Raw genomic sequence first — 18,785 nt, 5'->3', positions numbered from 1 at the left:
GATTATAATACAGGAAACAGAGCTTTTCTGCATTTTGACCTAGAAGTGAGCACCTTCTGTCATCATAAATACCCCCAACTGTGCTGAACACCCTCTCGCTGGGAACTGATGAGGGTGGTGCAGAGAGGTATCGCCTGGCCATCTTTGACAGTGTTTTGTACCGAGCAATGTTCTCTTTCCACCATTATTATTATTACTATATACACATGACTAAATTGCACCTTGCAATATAGCCTACACACAGTAATTTATTTGACACAATGACATTATTTATTCTGGTTTTGAGGGGCGCTCACTTCACACAGGTGTGATTTTTTTTATTCATGCCAAGTTGTTGCTTGGTATGAATGAGGCCATGGATAGGCTGTGCAATAAGTGAATAGCAAAACGTGTTTGTGACTTTGTGTCATAAAATAACGTCAGTTAGCATGACGTTCAATGAAGGATATTAATTGATATAAATAATTATGTGCGCACTGCGCAGACAGCAGCTGAACAGAGTGAACACGGATCATATGTGCACACAAGTTTGGCACGTCAAACTTTCATGATTGTGTATTCTTATGGCTGTTGACTGGGGGAAAAAAATACCATTTGGATTGGATTAAGCTACCGTCATCAAACGAACAGAAAATGGATGTTTTGCTACACAAATAATGGGATCATTACATTTTCTTCTCGTCCGTCGGAGGAACGAGGCCACTATTTAATTACTGCTGCTTTCATGCCAAACTTTGAGTTTGCTTTCAGGTATCAATTCCTATTGCTTTCTGGATAATACGACTCTCGTAATTTGAGGGTTATGCTTGTGTTTTGTATTTGTCGTTGAACAAAATGTCGGGGTGTTAGTTGGCTAAACTGCTGAAGTTTGTACCAAGTTGGTGTGGCACTGCTCAACACACAGCGTGGGGAATTAACGTCTCGTACAAAACTTAATTGTTGATATCTATTTATTTGGCGTTGTACAAGTATCCTGCCTAGACGATTAAGATTGTAGTGTGCACACAAAGAAAAAAGGAGCATCGCGCGATGCTCCTTTTTTCTTTTGCGACGCGCGTCGCATCGCATCATTCATTGGGCTTATAGTCTAGAACTCTCTTTGGGAAGGCATTAGTCATAGATAACTTTAACCTCAGTCAGTATAATCGAGAGGTTGTTGAGAAAAACATTTGTGGATTATATATATACACACCTTTTGGCTTTACCGGTGCAGACTCAAGGAAGAGGAATTGAGTCAACGAAGAAGCGCATGTGGCAGAGTTGCGGGTTGAGTTCACAGTCTGCTGTTATATCTCCCTCGGCTGGATAGTTCGTGTAAATGCATTTCAACGTTCATGCGCATGTCAAACAGAGAACATGTCACTGACTATAAACATCGGGACATCGGATTAAATAAACACCGATGTCCACCGATGTCCGATGTCGGGCATCGGTGCCCAAAATGACCGATACATCGGTGCGACCGACGGATCGGTCGGGCTCTAGTCTTCACTGAGGCGTCATGCAGTGTGTTATGGCTGAGGGACGCTGTCTGTCGCTGACCTACTGCATTGTCTTCACTGAGGCGTCATGCAGTGTGTTATGGCTGAGGGACGCTGTCTGTCGCTGACCTACTGCATTGTCTTCACTGAGGCGTCATGCAGTGTGTTATGGCTGAGGGACGCTGTCTGTCGCTGACCTACTGCATTGTCTTCACTGAGGCGTCATGCAGTGTGTTATGGCTGAGGGACGCTGTCTGTCGCTGACCTACTGCATTGTCTTCACTGAGGCGTCATGCAGTGTGTTATGGCTGAGGGACGCTGTCTGTCGCTGACCTACTGCATTGTCTTCACTGAGGCGTCATGCAGTGTGTTATGGCTGAGGGACGCTGTCTGTCGCTGACCTACTGCATTGTCTTCACTGAGGCGTCATGCAGTGTGTTATGGCTGAGGGACGCTGTCTGTCGCTGACCTACTGCATTGTCTTCACTGAGGCGTCATGCAGTGTGTTATGGCTGAGGGACGCTGTCTGTCGCTGACCTACTGCATTGTCTTCACTGAGGCGTCATGCAGTGTGTTATGGCTGAGGGACGCTGTCTGTCGCTGACCTACTGCATTGTCTTCACTGAGGCGTCATGCAGTGTGTTATGGCTGAGGGACGCTGTCTGTCGCTGACCTACTGCATTGTCTTCACTGAGGCGTCATGCAGTGTGTTATGGCTGAGGGACGCTGTCTGTCGCTGACCTACTGCATTGTCTTCCTGTGCATGTGATGTGAATTGTGATGAGGCCTTCATGTACATAACGGATGTATGTGGAAGCTGATAAGGAAATTCTATTAGACGGTAGCAGACGGTAATGACGCTATAGGTGATGAAAAACAGACACGTCATTAATAGACGCGGGAGAAAGTCAACCGCTCCCCCCCCCCCATTTTGCTGTCCATTTCTAGGATACTTTCATAGTCGTCGTTTCAGGAAAATACAGAGTGGGGAAAAAAGTGTACGCCTTATTTTTAAAAGGAAACATAAAAAGGCATTGAATGTTTTTGAACATATTTGCCTAAAATGATGCGTGTCACATGCCATGTTGATGTAGGCTAGTGTAGAGTCTGAAATGTACGGAGCCCCTGAATGGCCATGCATTCAAAATATATTTGATCTTGTCCGGACAAGATATTATCTTGTCCGACAACATCATTATTATCTCGTCCGTACAAGATATTATCTCGTCCGTACAAGATATTATCTCGTCCGTACAAGATATTATCTCGTCCGGACAAGATATTATCTCGTCCGGACAAGATATTATCTCGTCCGGACAAGATATTATCTTAATATCTTGTAATATATTTTGAATGCATGGCCATTCAGGGGCTCCGTAGAAATCCGATTGATTAATCACAATGCAATATAATGTGGGAACCCCTAAAGACCATCCATATCAACTTTGTTTTTGTTTGCGTTCTTAAATTACAGCTCTGACTCCTTGATCATCCTACAGCGTCTCACGAAAGCATACAAATCATCAAAACAAGCTCTGTTTGCAATTTGCAATTGTCTTCATTTGGATCCCGGACAGCAACAGTTTTGACATAATTTGACGTTTCCACCCGACAGACGATATCATTTCCTTGGAGTCCATTTGAGAGCCGCCGTTCATGACATTCTATCATCTTTCTTTGAAGTCCACGTGAGCCGTTGCTCCCTGCTGCAGCGTGGCAGTCTTAAGACTGAGGTGGTAAAAATGTCCTGCTTATGAAAGGCAATATTTATGATCAATCACCGTTTTTTTTAAGGCTTAATGATTACAGGATTTATGCAGGCCGCTCTCTCCAAGACTATGGGCTATGACTTTGTACTAATTATCAAGAGAGAGAGAGAGAGAGAGAGTCGTGTTGTGTCTTTTACGGCATCAGACTTCAGTTCGATCGCATATTAATGAGTTATAGTGTTTAGAAGGTGAAGAGGAAGTCGAAGGGAATCACAGAAACCTGTCTTCAGGTAATTATGCAGGCCATATTGATATCCAATAACTAATTCTTATGGGTCCTTGGGACTTCTAAAAACTATTCCTTCAGTGCATTGTCTCGCCACTGGAGTTTGCATGGCAATTAGTCTGCTGTATCAACAGCACATGCTTTATGCTAAAATGCATGCAAAGTTAAACTTTGTCACAGAACTTATTAATTTTCTTTGATTTCTTCACAAAATTACAGAAAAAAATCCCGCCGCTGCCACCAATGTAGCCTCGGCCGGGAGGCGAACCTGGGACCTATGTGTCCGAAAGGCACATGTACATTACCAAAGAGCCAGTCACCCTATAGCCTACAGCAGGGGTGGGCAACTGGCGGCCCGGGGGCCACATGCGGCCCCCACCTTCACTTAATGCGGCCCACATGTTAATATCAGAATACTGATATAGTATTGATTTCAGCTGTTGCAATTCCAAACCCGCTTTAATCACTTCATGACTAGTATTAAATAACTACATTGTGTCCAATGTAGTTATTTTAACAGTTCATAAAGTTAGCATAACTATAACTAAATGCATTTGAAATTCAATTAAAAAGGTCACTTTTCAGGTTTTCAATTCAAATATAGCAAAAATAGCTGATCTACAAGCTCAAAACGTGTCGCATTGCGACGCGTTTTTAGCTTGCAGATCGACTATTTTTGCTACGACAGTAATATGCACTGTGGCCCCTCTGGAGTGAGTGTGGAAATATAGTGGCCATCTCCATCGTCAAAGTTTGCCCACCCCTGGCCTACAGTAATAACAAGTGCAGAGGACTGTACGTCTGAATGTCCACAGATGTGTCCACCAGAGGGTGACTGCACTACCTGTACTGTTAGCTGTTGTGATAATAAAGTATTCACTATTCAATAAGGGATGATGTTGAGTGTCAGCCATGACCAACACAGAGATATTATTGTCTGCCGGTGAAGCGGTATATATGCAAACACTGTCAAAACTGTCTGTTTGCAATTTGTAAAACTTCAAATAGCTGCGGGACTTCAACAGTGACACACAATTATCCTGTGCAGGACAATCAAAGCAGGAATTGAACAGAACAGAACAGATAAGGATCCTCCATTAATGTGAAAGGCAGTGATTCCCATGGCTTCTCAGCTGGGGAAGGTATACAATTGAATGTGAGGCGTCGCAGCTGGAGCGAGATTGACGATAAAGTCATTTTTACTCTAGGACAGCGGTCTTCAAAAATGTCCAGGCCAAGAACCCATTAGTATTATAGATGAGAGTGTTGATCAAAGCAGGGTGCCCCCACACTACATAACATTGTGTTCCAAATTATCCTTTTTCATAGATGTCATAGATGACAGTACTAAAGCATCATGTAAATTCATGTTTTTAGTTTGATTACACATTATCTTTTCTATTAATTAAAACCCAAAAAGTGGCTCTGTACTATGCACCAAACCCCTTCGTCTAAAAAAAAAAGCAGATTTACAAGCTCACACTCAATACAAGTACAATACAGCATATAAATGTCGGGGGTTCACTGGCACTGCCAAACAAAGGGATTCACAGTGGACACACGTGGAATCGATGACAAATTGACCTGCACAAATGAACACAGCGGGGAACAATCATTACTCAATTAAACCACTGCAACAATGTTCCCTCCCGTGTCTCCAGTCGGCCCGTGTCTCCGTTCGAGATTGGAACGAGGTGAAACTGAGAATTAACGGGTTTCGTTTGTTTTGTTTTTCTCCCGTTGCAGGAGATCAGTTGGCTGGAAGGCGCTCTCCTCCCGGCCTTCCACGAGGCTATTGGAACTTCTCCTGGGTGGCTGAGGGCGAGCTGAGCTTCCCCAATAAGGACGTGGTGCCCTTGTCAGGTGAGTTGCACGCTTGTCGGACACCCTCAGACAGACTGGCAGCCCCGGCGGTCTGCACGCACGCCGTCCCTGCTGGGAGAACACCCCGTGCCTGATGGGCCACGGTACCTGGCGACAACACTGCGCCAGTGGACATAAGCGTCTCTTGTCTCTTTTGTCCTCTCGCCAGTGGTGGGAAGTAACTAAGTACTTTAGTACTGTACTTAACCCATTTAGACCTGGGGACGATTCTACAAATTCCTTCTAAATCAGACAGTTTTCTGAAAAACCTATGTTTCTATGTCAGTGGTGCTCAACAAAAGGTTGAGCACCACTCATGTCAAGGACCCCCAGAATTATCTGTATTTGGCCGCAGACCCCATCTGAAAATATGTCGTTCCAGGGACCCCCCAGAAGCAAAGATTTGAGTTCAAAATGTTCACTGGGAAAGAATACACATTCAAAGAATTGTGACACATTTTCACGATTTTTCAAAAATTGCAGATCTACAAGCTCGTAGCTATGAGCTTGTAGATCTGCTATTTTTCAATAGCTAAAGTATAACATAAAGCTTAAAACACCAAAAGGGGTTGGGTAAAAAATAATGGGTTATCGGCGTTAACGTGCTGCGTTAACGCGAGACTCTTATCGCACGATAAAAAAAATATCGCCTTTAATCTATTCTCAAAATTGGGTCTGGGAGCTGGGTCTGCAGCAGCCAGAAGGCGGGTTGTGTGTGCGCGCATGTGTGTGTGTGTGGGGCGCGTTCGGAAATAGAGCACTGAGCCCACTGTGCAATGCAAACTAATAGGCGAGTGCACTCCGGTGTGGTATTTCCGAACGCGCCCACAGGAGGCGGAGGCGGACTGCGGAGCACGGTCGGAGACTGCACGGAGACGGAGTCAGACAGTCAGTGCACCCTGACTTGTAGTCTGTGAAAGGGATGGTAAACGGCAACGCCAACAAAAAGTTCTACTTACTAGAAAAGAAAGAGGCAGCGATGGAGCCATAAGTCCATACTCCATATCCATATTCCATATCCAGGCAGCAGCCTGCTGCATCATGTTAGCTGTTGTGTGCTAAGCTAAACCACCATCCATGTATCACAATATGATCACAACATAGTACACAGCTTTGACCAGGGTTGCCACATTTTGTGACTGAGAGAGAAACAAGCAACCAGGTCTATGAAAATGTTAACAGGCCAGATCAAGTCAGAAAATCCGAAAAAGTCAGAAAATAAGTCTAAAATAAGAAACTATTTTGCTGACTGTCAAACATCATTGTCCAATGTTGTTTTAGAGTAGTGGTTCTCAAGCGTTTTCATGTCAAGGACCACCAATATTTTAAAGAAACTTGACAGATAGACAAGTCCAAAGTAGCTTATAATGACTAGACAGCAGCAACAGTTCTACAAACTCACAATATGAAATATAAGGTATTAATAGGCTAGTTGTATCCATAATTAGGACTCCTGGTCTAAACCTGTTCACAAGGACTTACTTCTGGACATTATTTAGGTAGCGCACACATATTTTCAATGCCTTCGGCAGAGTTCAAATGAGCCATTTTAATCGCGATTAATCGCGATTAACTCCAGGATTGCAGTGCGATTAATTGCGATTAAAAAAATTAATCTATGCCCACCACTAATATATATATATATACATATATCTATCCGTGGCCTAATAATGCATGTCAAACTGGGGGTCCTTGAAAGTAAAATGTTTCTGAACCACTGGTTTAGATGATAATGGTGCACAGAATCTTTCAATGAGAGATGTTGACGACAGAAGTGGCGTACAGTACTGTAATAGTAATCACTGTTTTAAGAGGGAAAACACGTGGTAGCGTTTTATTTTTGATTTAGTTTTTTGTTTAGTAAACGAAGCATCACTGTGATACTGTACACTGGTGATATTCTGCCCCTGTTGATCTTGGATCATCAAAGCATCAAAGCATCACTGTGATACTGTACACTGGTGATATTCTGCTCCTGTTGATCTTGGATCATCAAAGCATCAAAGCATCACTGTGATACTGTACACTGGTGATATTCTGCCCCTGTTGATCTTGGATCATCAAAGCATCACTGTGATACTGTACACTGGTGATATTCTGCTCCTGTTGATCTTGGATCATCAAAGCATCAAAGCATCACTGTGATACTGTACACTGGTGATATTCTGCCCCTGTTGATCTTGGATCATCAAAGCATCAAAGCATCACTGTGATACTGTACACTGGTGATATTCTGCCCCTGTTGATCTTGGATCATCCTGCTATTACGGACCAATCTCCCCCAAGCGCTTGCTTTGTATAAAGATGTGACATCATCAATTCCACTGATGCAGAAATGGGGCGATTGCGAGGACAGACTGCATATTTAATAAAGCTCATCGACGGAGAGAGACCGTAAGAAGTCATATTTGACCTCAGCGTCACATTTAACTTCACCGTAGATTCCAGCAGTATTTTATATTAAATAACGTCAGGGTTGGGCTGAAACCTCAACATTTGCCGATCTGCACGTTACACAAAGCAATGCATTTTCGCTATTTACTGTAAGGCAAAATGAATGGAATTTGGAAACTTTGTGCCAAAATGAATGGAATTTGGAAACTTTGTGCCAACATTAATGGAATTTGGAAACTTTGTGCCAACATGAATGGAATTTGGAAACTTTGGGCATGCTCAGTCAGAAAAGGGATGCACGTGAAAGTGGTTAAGTGTGTCTGTGGGTTTCATAAACATTGAACCAATGAAAAGTATCAACAATATCTTGTGAATCAATAACTAAATTGGAATAATTAAAAGCTATGGTTGGACAAGGCTTTCCCCTGACATAGACTTTGTGATACAGTTCACAGGGTTTACTTAAAAGCACCTACACAAGGTCACTCACTCACTCACTCACTCACTCACTCACTCACTGTATCACAAAGTCTTAATGTCATCAGCAGCCTTCATAATACATGGTGTGCTGCTGCATCTCCTCATAAGCACATAAATCACCCCAGTTCATAAATGTAAGAGGACCTGCACTTAAACTAGAGCATCTGCAATGTGCTGCCTCAATAAAACCTAAATGTCACAGTGTAGGCTATTAGTCACCACCAGTGATTTGTCGAGATAAATAAGCAACCAGGTCTATGAAAACAAGCCCCCCCCCCCCCCCCACCCCCAAAGAAAAGTGACTAGGATGTATGAGCACTTTATACATACATTTACAGTATATTGGCTATTTGAAAATAATAACATATATTCAGATGGGGGGGGGGGAACCCGTCCCGCAGACATTAATTTGGGTTTGAGAGCCATTGGCTAACCTATCAATATTTACAAGTTTATAATCCATAGTTACTATGTATAATAATAATAATTATTATTGTAATAATAATAACAATTATAATAATGTTACTATGAGAATGCATAGATGCAAATTAAATGTGCATAATAAACAAAATGTCATCAAAAATGGTATCGAAATATCAATTATTTTCCAAATATCGTATCGAAGTTGAAGAACCAGTATCGTGACAACACTAATATATATATATATATTTTTTACAGGGGCTAGTGAATCATGGTGTGTGTGTGATATGAAATGTGAGCTTTAATCATATTCCATCATATTCAAATGCTTTTGGAGAGAAATTAGACCATATGAGAACATATATATATATAGTAAGCCCGTGATATGTTCAAAATATAGACATGAATAACAAAGTCAGTCGGGATCGGGATGTATATTGAGAATTCCACTCTTCAAAGTCGGTGCTCGTAGCCTCGTAAAGGCAGTGACGTCCCTTAAAAGAGACAAATTAAACCAAGTGGTAAATTATATGTTGACAAAGACACTTCATACATTTGGAAAGATATTTTTATTCAAATCAATATAGTCTTCAGTTCATTTCATATTATTTTAAAAGTAGGCTAACTACAGTTGAATTTCAATGGACTTCTATGGGCTGGCCTCCAGTACACAGTTGAAACGGACCAAAAGTGGGGCCGCTGTCTCATTTGGGGGCGTGACATTTGTAGTCCCTGTGTGTCTCTGTGTCTGACTGTGCCCAGGTGATGGTCGTTGATGCTCATTAATACATCAAGGAAGACAATTATGTTTCTGTACTGTCAAATAGGACTACATCTATCCTAAGATGACATCAAAGAGAGCTAGGTTCTAAACTTAAAAGTTGTGAAGGACCATTTCATTTCTTTCTGACCATATTCAACCACATCATCTTGGTTTTTATTCCTTATTATAACTCTTATGTTCTATTCAGATAATATCAAATGCATCCAGTCAGGATGCCACTCAAACTATATCCAGAAATGTTTGCACACACAGTAGAATAGTATCGATGCATCGATACAATGGAAATGTCATATTGAATCGATATTTATCGATTCAATACCTAACATCTAACACCTAACATCTAAAGGGCATCCTTAGAGAACAGCGGATGAGCTTTTTTGTCACCCGAATCCGCATGTGCATAATTATAATCCGCCCGTTATCCGACCGCAATTTATTAATTAATCCAATTTATTAATCCGCACCACCCGCAATCCGCTGCGCAGGGAAGCGCCCAGTATAGCCAATCTACAAGCTCACAATGCGACGCTGCGACGCGTTGTGAGCTTGTAGATCGGCTATTTATACTACTTGTACAAACAATGTCACTCACCACTCTCTCGACAGTTCACCAATGTTACGTAGTGGTTGTATATATCCATTTCCATGGTAACACGCCGTCCACGTTTTCGCGACGTATTTTCATACAGCATATCCAGCGGTCATCGGCGGCAGGGTAAAGAACTTAATCACTCCCAGTCCCACACCGAACGTATATTCCTCCCTTCTGTTTTACTTAGTTTTAAGTTTCTCTCAGACTCACTAGCTGCCTGTTAGCAACTTTAGCATAGCTGCCTGTAGGAGACCACGTTGTTGTTGTTGTTGTGCAACAGGACCCAACTTCATAGGCGGCTAATTTGTGCCAGATCATGGAAAATGATTAAATTAAAATACTACTACTAACGCACGCACGCCGAGATTGTGTGCATTTTAAAAGCTATAATAAGCATATTTATATACTTTATTATGCCATTACTTTATTTCCCGCATTATTTCACCCGCGGTTTATCCTATATTAATTTATAATAAATTTAATTGACCCTAATCCACCCTAAACTGCGGTTCACCCGCGGCAACCGCGGCTATCCACCACCCGCTGGTCTCTAATGGGCATGCAATTCGACATTCGCCTTCCGTCTTAAAACGATTGGCATTTCCGCCGCAGCCTCCATACCAGAAATGTGTACAGGCCTTCTTTACACTGTCATAGTAATAGTAGGAAGTCCAGGTATCACAAGGACCGCCATCCTCAGGCAGGGTACAGCGACGACCGATCGCTGATGGAGAAAAAAAAGTGAGTTACACGATTTCAAACTTTATTTTTTTATTGGTTCTAACTGAGCATTAGACAAGTATTATGCACTTAAGCCCCACTTTATGCTAATAGTTACTATACATTTTGAACATTTTTGTTTTAACCTATAATGACATGCCCACAATGGGGATGACAGGGTTAATGCAGGTCTATTACTGGATTTGAATCAAGCTGCTACTCACGTCGTTCCCGACAGAGTTGACCGCTGAGTTCGGGCTCCAGTGCTGAAAAGAAAGACATGTAAGCATACAGTAAAGCCACTAATGGGCAAATGCATTTTATTTTTTATTTTTTCAATTACAAACCTCTTAAATTATTGAAGGTCCTGACATGGAAATTGGCTTCGTCAGAGGCAATGAATTTGAGTTTTTGAGAATTTGAGAACGTTGGCGAAATCGCGGAATCTTGAATCCCCACAGTGTACATCTCAATGTTGGCTTGTTTAGCCTCACGCACAGCGTCCCCAAGCCTCTCAAGATCTGTTGTTTCTCCATCCGTGATGACGATGGCTACCTTCCTGACTCCTTCCCGGGCGTTGGAGAAAACTCGCCGAGTGGCTGCGCTGATGGCAGTGCCAGTGTGGGCAGTGCCCGATCCCAGATAGTGCATTCGCCTGATGTGATCTACGATCTCTTGCTTGGTCGTGTAGCCCGTGTTCAAGTTTAACTCCAACACAACGTTGCTGCTGTACAGAACCAGTCCTATCCTTGTGGCGTAGGGTCCAATTGTTAATCGATCTGTGAGTACTAAATCTGTGACAAATTGCTTGATGATTTCAAAGTTGCTTCGGCCAACGCTCCCTGAGCTGTCAATGATGAACACTAGGTCCATCATTTCACATCCTGAAAACAGAGGAAACAATGTAAAACAAAAAACATATTTGTAAAACATGAGGCAGTGCCATCTCTTGCCTTAAGACATTTTCTTGAAAAAGTATCTTAAAGGGATAGTTCAGATTTTTTAAATTGTTTTTAACTTAAGCTGTATGAAATACTTGCCATTAATATAGTGGTTGCAACTGTATTAATTAATTGCCGGAGTCCCGTAGTGGGACTTCTGCTCTGGGTTTGGTGAAATATTAAGTAGTTCCGGTCATTTTGTGGGGTCACTCGGGCCGCGTGGCCCCAGTGCCCCCCACAAAATGACTGGAATCATTTATATTGTTGACCTATTTCTATAATATTAGTGCAACTTTCATTAATGTTTTACCCCTTTATCACACAGAACTATGTTTTTTGTGTCCATATCACTATGCCCAAAAAATTGTTCCATGTGATAGAGGGGTAAGTTGAACAAAAGTTGTGCTAATATTTTAGAAATGGGTCAACAATACAAATGACGCTAGTTTTGTGGATTAATTTACTTTTAATGCGTGCCCCCCTGTGACTCCCACAAAATGACCGGAACTACGTAATATTTCACCAAAACCAGAGCAGAACTCCCACCACGAGACTCGGGCAATCAATTAATACAGTTGCAACCACTATATTAATGGCAAGTATTTCATATTAAGTTAAAAAAACTATCCCTTATATAGCTAGCTGGTAGCTAATGCAACACAGACAAGCACTGCAATATTGATTACAAACGCGCGCACACACACACACTATATTATATTTACTTATTATAGTCTGTCAGGTGGAAACCTCATACTGTATGTTCAAAACCGTACTTTTCAGGATTCAAATTCAGAAGCGTGAAAAGTAGCAGATCTTTCCACGCTTTTGTGTGACGCTGTCATATTATGATCAAGCTGGGCGTTAAAAAAGTACAAAAAAATTAACGAAAGCCAGAATATGAAGATGGGAGGTTTCTGCCCGTCAACGGCGACATTTAGTGTGTTTAACCCATTTAGGCCTGACGTCGAAATTTAAAAAAAAAAGTTTTCTAAATCATGACAATTTTCGGAAAGATTTGAGGCACATTTTAACGATTTTTCAAAAATAGCAGACCTACAAGTTCATAGCGCGCCACTCGGTGGCGCGCTATGAGCTTGTAGATCTGCTATTTTTCAATAGCTAAATTATAACATAATGTTTAAAACACCAAAAGGGGTTCCCGCCCAAAATGGGTTAATGGTTAATGTGGTTAAACGCTAACGTGACATGGATGCGTTCCAGGTCTCAATGGATTAAAGGCTTTTCAGACGAGCTCCGGTGGCTGTAGCGCCGGGGACGTCCATCCATATAGTACCTGTATAGCGGATAGACGGAAGCACAGGATAGTCATCGCCTACTGGAAAGGACCGACCGTTGCTGATGGTGATCAGGGCTGTGATGAACGGCAGCAGCACCACGGCGGGGTACACCATGGTCCCAGCTGTTGACAAGAACATCTAATTAACCATATGCCATATGCCCCTCACATACTAGCAAGGCGGTAGGAGTCACCAGAACCACGGAGATTCGAGGAATCTATCATGTTTAAAATGATGGCGGTCAAATGGTTCAAAAGAGTTTGAAGTTACAATGGGAGGAATGAATGGGCCGTGTTTGATCAAATTAAAACGAAATATCTAAATACTGGAGCAAGCAACTTAAAAACTGTCCGGGGAGCTCGCAAAAGCCTGAGTAGACGTTAAAATGACCCCAAACATGTTTGAAAGTGACAGATATTTTTAACCAATTAAAACCAGGAGAACTACTGGTAACTTTAGAATGCATTTGTAGAATCGGTCTTAATAGGAAACATATTCAGGTGACGGGAGATATAATTAGTAACCAAATGGACCCGGACAGTCTCTAAAGCCAAGAGTCTACAAATGGATCCATGTGTACACTCATGGAGTTATGGCGGTACGTGGCCTAAAGCATACTAAACTGGGGGTCCTTAAAACAAATAATAATAATAAACTTTGAGACCCAGTGGACTATTATAGAATAGCAGAAGCATGAAATATTATCTTTGTCATAACTTACAGTTCAAAATCCGTTGAGAATGCTGCAACTTCTAGTAGTTCAATGCGGTCTTTTGAGGGCAGATGAAAATGGTGAGATCCAGTACTAGCATCAGTGGTGTCAGCCTTCCTGTGGTGCAGAGAGACTGTGACCCATGAGCCTCTCCTTCCTTCTTTATAAGAGCAGCCAACCCCCCCCCGGTTAAACCCATCCCTAAACCTTGACGAGGAACGCGCTTTGAATGTTGTCAACCCATAATCACCAGTAGGTTACTCATCGAGACTATGCAATAGAGCAGGGGTGGGCAACTGGCGGCCCGGGGGCCACATGCGGCCCCCACCTTCACTTAATGCGGCCCTCAGGTTAATGTCAGAATAATGATAAAATATTGGTTTCAGCTGTTACAATGCAAACATGACCCGCTTTAATTACTTCAGTCTAAATTAGTAGCTCAATGCTCAACACAAGTATAATTAAAGGCATTTGAAATTACATAAAAATGTTAATTTTCAGGATTCCAATTCAAAAATAGCAAAAATGTAAGATTTTAATTCGAGTATAGCAAAAATAGCCGATCAAAACGCGACGCGTTTTGAGCTTTTAGATCGGCTATTTTTGCTACGACAGTAATATATGGCCCTAGGGAGTGAGAGTGGAAATATAGTGGCCCTCCATCGTCAAAGTTGCCCACCCCTGCAATAGAGCCACTGGACTCTACTGGACCCTACTGTCTGCGAAAGTGCAGTAACTGCATTTTTTTTTGACACATTGACTTATTTATTTAGCTTTCATCATTTTGGGGTATAAACGGTTACCTCATCAACCTCATGTATACAATTGTGTGCAATATCTTAAATACTGATAAGTGATAACCCACTTGGCTGATCAATTGAATCGCTTTCAATTCTCCGCGTAGTTGCAAAACAGTTGTTCTGCCCTCAGGCTGTGGTGAGGGCTGAAATTAGTTTACCGTGGATGTTTGAGGATGTCTGTCCAAAACGCAAGTCATACAACAGGCTCTATGCACAGCAGCCAAATTAGAAATACATTGGAGCCCTTCGTTACTTCCTTCACAGGTGTTACCAATGATACTAATTGAGGCTCTGTTCCATTAGGGTTAGGGTATATCGTGCATGTTGGCTCACTGGAAACACTCTGCTACACCAGTGGGTCTCAAAGTGTGGTCCAGGTACCCTCATCATTCCGTAAGGGGGTTACAATGTGATGCTTTTTGAGCTAGCATGTAGATGTGATGTATAAATAATATAAAACGTCGGTAAATTTACATTTGTTGATATACAATTACTTAAAGAAAACTCTCGAATATTTGATGTAGAATAACCTCTAAAAGAATGGATAGTTGCGGCACTGCATGCCATTAAGATCTTGTCAGGCAGAGGGGTCACACAGCCTGTGACCTTTGGCCAAGTCAGAGTGGTCAGGAGAAGATAAGTGGGTTAAAGGTCTGAGACCAGCTGACGACCAGACAAAATGTAGAAACATCTTCATACCAAATTCAAGGAAATTCAAGGAATCTCTATGTCTGTGCATCTAATTTCTGGAGTGTTGGACTACTTTTACTTCTACTCCACTGCATTCATTTGAAAACAGAGCAGAATTTTTATTGTTATTTAATTATAATAATAATAATAATAATAATCTTTATAGTCCCGAAGGATATTCATCTTCACAGGTCTGTTCAACACCAACAACAAAACAACACATAGTACAGAAAAACATTACACCAAGACGATACAAAAACATGAGGCCCCCACTGTGTACAGAACCATCCTATCGGCGGGGCAGTTTGTTTAATGCCGCTATAGCTGAGGGGACAAAGCTCCGACTGAAACAAACCTTTTTCCATCGTAAGGTTCTGTATCTTTGTCCTGATGGCATGAGGTCGAAAAAGCGATACAGGGGATGATCAGTGTCACGTGATATTGAGAGTGCTAGTCGTGCGATGGCCTTATTGTTCATATCAGAAAGTGTTGGTGTGGGAAGTCCAATAATCTTGGAAGCAATACGGGTAATACTGAAGAGTTTGTTTCTGAACGTTTGTTGTGGGAGAGGAGGGAATAAGGATGTAGTGTCGTGGTCTGTCTGTAGGCAATAATTCAAACAGACAGGGGGGGGGGAGAGAGACAGAAGGGGAAAGAGATCCCGGAATGGACCACGTAACATTCATAACATGACTAGTAGTAGTACTAGAAACAGAACTGCATTGCTGACTACATACAATAATAATAATAATGGATGTTTCGATAATGTTCTAGACAAGTCTTTGATACTATATCGCAGGTACTGTGCTGATTTGTTTCCTTAGCCATGACATGATTCGCTTTTATTACGTAAAGAATGCTTCAGTGCTTTCAATTCAGTTCATAGGCTAACGAGAATATTTGTGAGGCTAACAGGAATATTTCACGGAACATAAATAGAATAGAAAGCTGTGGTGCTGGAACTACCTGACGTCGATAGACAACCTGGCCACCCAGCACTAACCAGTCACCAGTGCTGCTGACCTTTGACTTTGGTCCAAGGAGCAATTGGGTGACACGAAAGGAATGTTGCGCCGAATGACGTTTGCAAATATGATGGATTGGTTTCTAAACCATCAACATTCAGTTTTTATCTCTTATCAGCGATGACCTGCACTGCCCTACAAAGCCGAAAAGTGCAGAAACTATGCAGACTGACTGATGCAATGCTCTCTCTCTCTCTGAATACCCTCAGGCAGTAAACAAACAATTCGGAACCACTCAAAGCAACTCACTCTCACACCCGTGCCGCCGAGGAGGTTAAAGCTGGGGACGCTTTTTTACAATAGGCACTATCTCGACGCTGCATGCTGACTATAGGGGACGGCATGATTTGCGATTCTGTCCACATCTTTGCGCAACTATTTGCGGGAAAGCGAAGCTGCTCGCCTGCGGTTCTGTGCTTCTCGTGCAATGCCTCTCGTGGTTCAAGTCAGGCGCCTCCATTGTTTTTAGCGGAGTTGTCACTCTCTCTGTACTAGTGTTTGAGAATGCCACTTCCGCACAGTCGGGGTTATCGAGGCGTTGTGAAATGACGTGGCGCTCCAGTCACTTCCGATGATTCGGATTGGCCAGGTGTTTTCCCATGTCGTCACTATAGCGTGGCTTGGCAGTGAGAATATGTTGCTTATCAGAGGCTACACCCTTGTGAAGGACGTGAATAAAAGTGTTGTAGATTGGCTATTTTGATGTACAAGTGTATTATAAGTGACATAATGTCTTATGTCACTATTATTTTTTACAGGAATACATTCAAAATATAAGGACTTATAGGGGCCTTAACTGGTATTAATGCATATTCCAAGCACTTTGTTATACAATTGGTTGTTACTCTGGTAGGGCTGCATGTACAGTGCATCCATCTCACCTCATGCTCTCCAGCTCGTTTGCATCACATAGAGTTGACAGCTCGACACACACACACACACACACACACACACACACACACACACACACACACACACACACACACACACACACACACACACACACACACACACACACACAGAGCACATGGCTCCCCCTATAAGAAGCCACTTGGGCAGCGGGAAGGTCACGCTGTACGTGATAATCCAGAGCCCCACTGGCACACACAACTGTCACGCGTCCATTTCTGAAACACGTCCCTGGCTGTGAATACCACTGGCTCGGTAATGGGCTGGCCGTCTGTGACAGACAGCCCCACCGGTGGAGGGAACAGTAATTGGTGTCAGCTTGACGAAGGGCACCTCCCCCCCCCCCATCCCCATCCACCCCCACCCCCCGGCTTGAATCGGAATGAATCGACCCGTCGTTTGCACAGCGGTCCACATCGCAGCGACGACGTCTCTGATCCTGTGACATCGAAAACAAGGGATGTGATGTATAACTATTCCCATGTGCTATTCAGGATTGGCATCCATGCAAAAAAACAAAAGAAAAAATGATTTGTGACGTTTGAGCTCGGCGGTGGATTTTGTTGGATCCTGCTCTGCTACTACACTGTATGACTACTGTACCTGTACATCACCCCGCGCGTTTCCACTTCCACGTTTACATTTTGGACTGTGTCTGGGTAGCTCAGGGTCGACTATAGTACTACTATACTACTAGTATAATGGTACTAGTTGAATAGTTCAGCGCAGTAGTTAATGTAGGAACCAAAATGATCTAAGGCGGAACTATTGTGTTCTGAGTTGTTTGTTTCCGCCCGGACATATTTGCGGTGCGCACATACATCAGCCAATGAGAGAACCAGCAGGACTACTGGACTAGCTTGCACATCGATTATAGACTCTGCTTGCTATTGCATAGCAGCTGGTAGAAAAAGGTAGGCCTACAGCCCAAACCACACCAGTTTGCAACTACACAGTTTTAAGGTCAACCACACCAATGCAACTCCTCGTAACTGCCATTGGGGATAATGGTTGCATGCTGCATTGGCGAAGCATTGGTGTGGTTTGGGCTTACAAGATCAAGCTAATCTCAACTACATTATAGTTGACATTGGCTTGGTATCTTTAAAAGAAAAACAAAAGTGCAAATTTCTTATTATTACACACTAGGTAAACGACTAGTATAGTCGGCTACCAATGGGTCAAATTTGTCAACTAGTAAAAATCACTAGTCGTGAAAGCACGCCGGGAAAAGGGTTTCAGATCATTTAGAAGCTTGTTTCACAAACGGCACAGCCCGTTGGGTTTCTCTTTGCTTTTATAGGCTGTACACTACAGCCGTTGTACAACCAAGGGGTCTCTTTTGGCTCACCCCTTTAACCACTAACATCTATACTTTTTTTTGTTGTTGACTGGAATCCCCCAGTGGGTATATAATAGACGCCCTCCTTTTTTCCCCCATGCACTACACCAAAATTCTTTAAAAAGAAAATCCCCAATGTTCACACAAGAATTCTGGATGCTAGCGGTTCATGATGTGATTAAATGGAAGGTCACAGCAGCACACACGGGGAGAAAACAAAGCCTGCTGCCTGCGTCAACTTTGTTAACCGGCACTTGATTTATTTTTTTAAGATGACACGGAGCCCCGGGACACGGGAAGGTCATGCGTGTGTGACTTCTATACTCCCGTGGGGCGTCT

The 18,785-nt window shown here is 42.6% G+C and overlaps 1 protein-coding gene across 1 annotated transcript in view; it reads left to right on the top strand.

The window, feature by feature from the left end:
- Window positions 1-18,785, top strand: part of alk (ALK receptor tyrosine kinase) — a 794,509-nt gene that overhangs the window by 272,539 nt on the left and 503,185 nt on the right. Inside the window, exon 2 of the mRNA XM_079527540.1 lies at window positions 5,223-5,339. Coding sequence (XP_079383666.1) covers window positions 5,223-5,339 — 117 coding nt within the window. The remainder of the gene's footprint in view (window positions 1-5,222; window positions 5,340-18,785) is intronic.

The sequence above is a fragment of the Electrona antarctica genome, assembly GCF_951216825.1.
Source record: "Electrona antarctica genome assembly, chromosome: 18".
NCBI lineage: Eukaryota > Metazoa > Chordata > Actinopteri > Myctophiformes > Myctophidae > Electrona > Electrona antarctica.
Note: the sequence above shows the minus strand (reverse complement) of the source record. Positions and strands in the feature narration are given on the sequence as shown.